The sequence below is a fragment of the Somniosus microcephalus genome, chromosome 6 (assembly GCF_052327205.1).
Source record: "Somniosus microcephalus isolate GS21.2 chromosome 6, FLI_Smic_1.0, whole genome shotgun sequence".
Lineage (NCBI taxonomy): Eukaryota > Metazoa > Chordata > Chondrichthyes > Squaliformes > Somniosidae > Somniosus > Somniosus microcephalus.
This window is the reverse complement of record NC_140992.1, coordinates 201,832,564-201,839,111: the sequence shown is the minus strand read 5'-3', so window position 1 is coordinate 201,839,111 and position 6,548 is coordinate 201,832,564. Positions and strand designations below refer to the sequence as shown.

The 6,548-nt window shown below is 38.5% G+C and overlaps 1 protein-coding gene across 5 annotated transcripts in view; it reads right to left on the bottom strand.

Moving 5' to 3' along the window:
• Nucleotides 1-4,919: 4,919 nt before the first annotated feature.
• Nucleotides 4,920-6,548, bottom strand: part of nup93 (nucleoporin 93) — a 137,228-nt gene continuing 135,599 nt past the window's right edge. For all 5 annotated transcript variants that reach the window (XM_085991218.1, XM_085991220.1, XM_085991219.1 and 2 more), the window contains 2 exons: nt 6,200-6,328; nt 4,920-5,152 (listed from right to left, as the gene is read on the bottom strand). In XM_085991218.1, the coding sequence (XP_085847344.1) occupies nt 5,042-5,152; nt 6,200-6,328 (240 nt within the window). In that variant the 3' untranslated portion in view covers nt 4,920-5,041. The remainder of the gene's footprint in view (nt 5,153-6,199; nt 6,329-6,548) is intronic.

Sequence of the window (6,548 nt, the reverse complement as noted above, 5' to 3'; positions counted from 1 at the left end):
TGGTTGATTGCCTCTCTGCAACCCAAACCATGGCAAGCACCAAAACTCATAGATTAGTGTATGCTCATAGCCAGCCTCCAGGTAACACCTTCAAGCAACTATCATCCCTGCCTTGGCAAGGCTCCTCGCCAGCTATATGACACCATCTGCCTTCCAACATAGTGGAAGCTGCTAGGTTGGATAGGTTGCTATGCATCAGCCACCTTGACATTCTAGGCATCCAGCTTCAACGCTTTGTACCAGGTTTACTCAGCACAAACAGCTTAATACAATGTTCTCACAAGGGGCTTTAGAAGAAATGCATCTTCATGAAGCTGTCTCTCCCAGGAAAATCCCAAATTTGATCCCATATCTGCACAGAGTTAGCTGATCTCAGCCTGAACAGTGGCAGGGGTTGTACAATTGGCCTTGGTTAGAGAGGTAAAAGCTAGAGTTTATGCTCCTGATGGCCATTCAACAATTTCTGCTGGAAATTGTGCATAGGTGGACATTGAGGGCAGAATCAGGATCACCTGTATTTACCTTCCCCCACCACCTCTCCAATGAATAGTTTAGTAACACTCACAGCCAATTGGGCAAGTACCAAAAGGACTGTGCCTGTGGAACAGTACCCCGATGAGTTTTTTTTAAACAAAGCTACTCTACCTCTTAAAGTAACCCAGTCATTTAGAAGAAAGTTAAGATCCCAGATAATATGAAATGTATTTCACTCATGTGTTTCTTCAGATCAAACAGGATGAACATTAGACCTTTGTGAAAATTTTTTAAAAAGTGTGTAAAGAGGGAAGAAAAAGATTCAATGTTAAAGTTGAGGTTGATTGTGAAAACAGTAAATGTGAATCCAAGCATGTGCTTGATCTTGGGTGGATTGCTTTATTGAAATGGTTCCTGGGTATTGCTCTTCTAAATGCTGAACTTTATTTCTTTGTGGCCAGTTTAAGTACTTTTTCCCCCACTCTGGAAGGTCAGTTCTCAGAGATGAACATAAGAACTTTAGATAACCTATCATAAGTACTGAACTACATTTACATAAGAACAAAGTGAAAACAAAACTCTGTAACCTGTGCAGTTTGCCTTTGGGAAGTCAGGGTTAATTGATTTTGTGCATTCAATGCTGCAGGGTTTTTGAATTTCATATGCAAGGGTTATAGTAATTAAGTAAAGAAGCAGTGGTAATATTTCCAGTGAACTGGTTATATAGGCATCTATTTCCTTTATGTTCTGCGTCACTATGTTAAGTCAATAATAATGGCATGTCATATTAAAAATGCGGTCTGTTTTTTTCCCCCAACTGACTCTAGTAAAACTAAAAAAATCTTTAAAATACCTATTAAACATTTAAATTCAACTCTTTCACCCCCTAAAAATTACTTTACAATATTAACACTCAGAATATATTCAATTTTATTTGATAGTTAAGCATTCAACAAAATATTACAATTTACACAAGACAATAGTTGTTTCATGTTGCTGTGAAATCTAAAAACACAATCAGTTCTCCTGTTACAGTGCAGTGTTGACTGTCTCCAATTCTCACCATCTCTATAGTAAGTAGCCAGTGATACTTTATCAAACGTACATTTTCAAGTTGTTCAGGATTCATATACCAAGAGTTTATTAGTACTGTTTGATTAAAATATTATAAATATAATAAATATAACTAGGTTCATTTTCATTTATTATTAAAAGTTCAATTTCACATTTTTGGTACACAATTTTTCTATCTGGTAATATTTGGCAGTTTCATAAAAATGCTACTATATACAAATATGTTTAAACTAGAAAGGAGAATCAGTTTTCAAAAGCAGGTACAATACAGTTAGAGAGTCAATTATCACAACTTACTTTAAACAGATTTAAACAGTCTGCCACATTATTATATCAAGTTTATAACTTGAATATTTAGACCCAAATAAACCGAGAGATGAAGGTAGATTTTTTTTCTACATTATGGGGGATGTGCTATGTGAATGCAAAGAGATTACAGTATATAGAAACATTTCTCTCACCAGAGGGACATAGGGAAGATATTAGAACATTTCCCCCAGCAGAGCAAGGGTTGCAACTTTTAACAATGCAAATGCAATTGAACAAGAAAGGAGAGGACATTCAATGTTACTTTTAGTGAGCTAGTCAGAAGTAACACATTCAATTCCCAATCATTATTTTACATAAAACTGAATGCAATAGATTTTCATTTTTACAGGAGGGGGGGGGGGGGGGGAGGATATGGCGCAGAAAGAAACAGGCAATCAAAAGATCAAATAAACGGCACAATTAATTGCAGACACATCATTTACTTGATCCAATGAAAATCTTGTATTCCTGAAAATCCTCTCAGGTCAAAGTTGCAGGCCCAAGTTGCAGGCCCGTGCTACAGATCTCAAAAACACTGCTCCTCCAAGTGGTTGTCATTTTATGGTTTCCATTACTGTCCTACTTCAGCTGATCAGATGCTGCTGGCCTCTCCCCACCTTGTCCACTTCAGCTCTGTAGCTTTCCACCAGCCTGAAAGGAGGCCAATAAATACTTCACAACATGCTCTCCCATTGTTCCTTTCTGTGTAGGGAAACACCTGGCGTCTGCTTAACATTTTCCCCTTAATAAAATTGAGATGGATAATCACAGCCTTGAACTTGTGCCCTACTGGTCCTTACAGCAGGGGGGCATTGTGTTGCCTTACAATCCGTAAACATGCTGCTGATTTTTCTTTGAAAAAAAAAATCATTCAATTGCCTAAAGAGGATGTAGTGATTTTCACTTACCCATCTGTCAAGTGGTACAAGGATATTTTCAAAGCGGCAGATCTTGTAGTGAAGACAGTGGTATGATGCAACCCTGGTGTTGTGAAATAGCCGGATCGTAGCAGTTGCTTTTTGCCGGCCTGATTCACAACACCAGCTGCTGCACCAATACCGAGTTCTAATTGATAGTGGCACGTCAGTCAGTCTGGCTCTTCTGCGAATCTCATCCATGGTGGCTATAAAACTGAGTTATGTAATGTATCTTTTATGCAATCAAAATTCATCTGCACATTTAAAAAACAAAACAGCAAAGAACTTTCTCTAAACATTCAACTTTGCAATCAAGCACTTTTCTGTAAATAATCTAAAATGCATCAGAACAAATGATAAAAGCAGCATTCATTTAGCAGTCTTTAGCTTATCAGACCCAGCTCAGAGCTTGATTTAATGGTCTCCAGTACTGGTCAGTTTTATGTAAGTTTTCTTCTTTTCTAATAATATTAAATAGAAAGATCTCCTCCTCAGATAACTCAGGAAGTTTGCCCAACGATTAGCTGAGCGGTACAGATCAAGAAAATTGTGGGTTTGATCTCCAGTCCGCGAATTAGTGGAATTCAAGTGGAGCTGTGGAAGGCACAAAATTGTCCTCCGTACCCCCAGTTAGGAAGTATGGGGGGGGCGAGGGTTCAGCTACGGTTTCTGCTCCTATTGTCTATCCAGTGACTCCTGCTGCAGGGGCTCATGGTGCATGTATGGGCATCAGGTGAAGACAGCATCAAGGCCCAGCACAGCATGGAACTATGTCAGCAAGATGTCAATGCTTTCAGGAGGGGAGGGAGGAAAAATAGCATAGAAACAGTAAAAAGCTCAGCACAGTGGGGTTATTGTCTCGCAGCTTGTACCACATTTAGAAGATGGATTACTTGCTGTGATTCCTCATACAGCGAGTTCCCAATCTTCATTAGGATCCTAGCAGAGGCAAAGTACTTTGCCAAAGATGGAGGAGGGGAATGAAAGGCCAAGCTCCTATGGCCACTCTTGTGCAGCTTGCACCTAAATATAAAAATATAATTAAAATTACATTAAGACTTTTCCTTTTTCAACCAGAGGGGAGAGGAAGAGAAATCTTTTTATGCAGCGAGTTATGATGATCTGGAATGCACTGCCGAAAACAGATTCAACAGTAACTTTCAAAAAGGGAATTGGATATATATTTTTTAAAAATTGCAGGGTCATGGGGAAAGAGCAGGGGAGTGGGACTAATTGGATAGCTCTTTCAAATAGCCAGACAGGTACGATAGGCTGAATGGCCTCCTTGTGTGCTGTAAGATTCTATGAGCAGGAATGATATCCAAGAACAGCTCAGTTGAAGTTTATATCAATGTGTCAAGCTGTAATTCCTAAAGAAAATCAGCTTCCAACATGAAGCAGATTAATGCATGATAAGTGAAACTATGGTGTAGAGAAATATCAGTGATTCCCAGTTTAATAGCAATGTCATTTCATGACCAACTTACCCAAGGGGCTTTTTTTTAAACTGCAGTGACCAATTTCTATGAACAAATTCTTGGGTAGATAATCTCATTTCTTCCTCCTAACAATTGGCCACAGTAAACTGAAACTGAAGAACCAATAGCGTTCGTGGTGTATTGATTGAAGAACATATATTACAACAGAAGAGGACCTCTTTGGGATACATTTTTGTGGCCCTGTGTGCAATTTAATAAAATGAATCACAGCCTCTGTTTACATAATTGTGATACTACTGGGGCTGGTTTGCCATCACAAAAACTGCTCCCCTCCTTTCCCACAAAATAATTAGAAGGTCCTAAAACAACCAAGAGTAAACAAAGACACTGTGCAGAACACTAAAGCATTAGATAATGTTTACAAATTCTACACGTGGAGTAGATTATGGCAAACATAAGGAACCAACACCTCAGCGTGTAATATCCTAAATTTATTTCAGTTTCTGAATCAACTCAGTTAGAAAATGTTACACAAATACTTCCAACAAAAGAACACCTCTTAAAAAATTAGACAATTTTGAGGGAATATTTCCTCAGTGCATTGTGTGTAACACAATCAAAGTGGTTTACAAGAACAGGTTTGTGATTTCCCACTTATTTTAACTTTAGGGATTCAGATGAACAAAGACAAGATTTTTCAAAAATCAAACGTTAAGCAGGAAAGAGGATTTTATTTCCAATTTGAAAAATACAAAGAATTCTGAATATAAAAATCTATTACTACACCACTGGATTACTGCTCCAGTGTGAAAGCTCCCCACAGCTGTATCAGTTCATGAGGACCTCCATCTGCACCAGGCGTGCATTAGTGTCGCCAGCCATCCTGTATGGTATCATTCCAGCAAATGTTATCAAGGCACGTGCCTGGCTTCTGAGTTGCTGTAGAGAAAGAAACCAAAAAATACCAAAAAAAACTTGTTAGAAACACTCCTTCATGGCATCAACCAAAAGGGTTTCCAACTGAAACAAGCAGCTGACGTTATAAAATGGACTTCTGAAGATACTGCTATTGTAAACACAAACAATTAACAGGCTCAATTAAATGTTACCTGCAGCACCACAGCAGTTTCGTGTAAGCCGTTATTTCTCGCGTTCTCTAAAATTACACTCCACTGCCCCCTTCCCCGTATTGGTACATAAATACCAATGTGCTGTTGGGTTTGTGGCACATGCTTCCACAGAGTTCCCAATCTTAGCTGGGGAAAAGATACTAAACAGAGGTGCCTACCCACATAAAGGTCAAAATCAACACATATCACTCCCATGCACTTTCTGCTAACAAGTGATAGAGGCCTGGAAAAGGGTGACTGCTCACCCTCTCACTAAGGGAATGGTGCATGGTTTTGGGGAGGGAGATAGAAATGGAACACTATCTTCAAAAATGAAACCCTAAGTATGATTTTTCTGTTTGGACAAATATTAGTGGTAACGCTATAGTCAGGTGAAGTTTTAGATGAATCAGACATCTGGCAAAAATTGCATGCACAGAATGACAGCAGAATTCACAATTGTTATGCTTTAAAAATAGTTTAAAATTTCTTCACAATACTGGCAAAATTCAAAATGTTATAGTCTATTAAATATCCAAATATACAGACCAATGGAGATAGAAGATTCTCTCCTGGAATGCCTAAAATTAATGTTATTTCTGTTTTAAGCCTTGGATCTGCAATTTCTGGTTCAATTTTTATTTCTTCTCACCAAAAATTCAACATTTCCCCATTTCTTTTGTGAATCATTAAGTTTACAAAAGCAAACTGTATAACCCGTATGAAACCTCAAAGTTTGACAGCTTTCCATTACATCACACAAGGTTTTCCGATTATTTGGTTTTCCAATTATTTGTTCATGCAATTTAGCACTTTTCAACAGCTAGAACAGATATTAAAGTCAACAATGACAACAGGTTGCTTAATGTAATCTTACCGAGTCTCTGTCCTCCATCACTCGCTGAGGTCTGGCAGAGGTGGCTGGGCTTGTGCCCTTCAATCTTTTATACTGGGTAAACAGAATATTCATGGTGGCAAGCAGCACTTCAGACAAGTTGTGCCTAATCTGTATAGAAAAGATTTGCTCATTAGTATTGCCATTGGTCACTGCGCAATCTCCTCTTACCTCATGCCCCATGGGAAAGTAGACTAGACAGGTGCAAGTGGCAGACAATCCAGATTTTGCTGCAAGCAACGACCTACCGTTTTCCATAATGGAAATAATACTGTATGTTAAAATGGTAAAAATTGTAATACTATCACAGACTGTCTTAATGACCAACCTT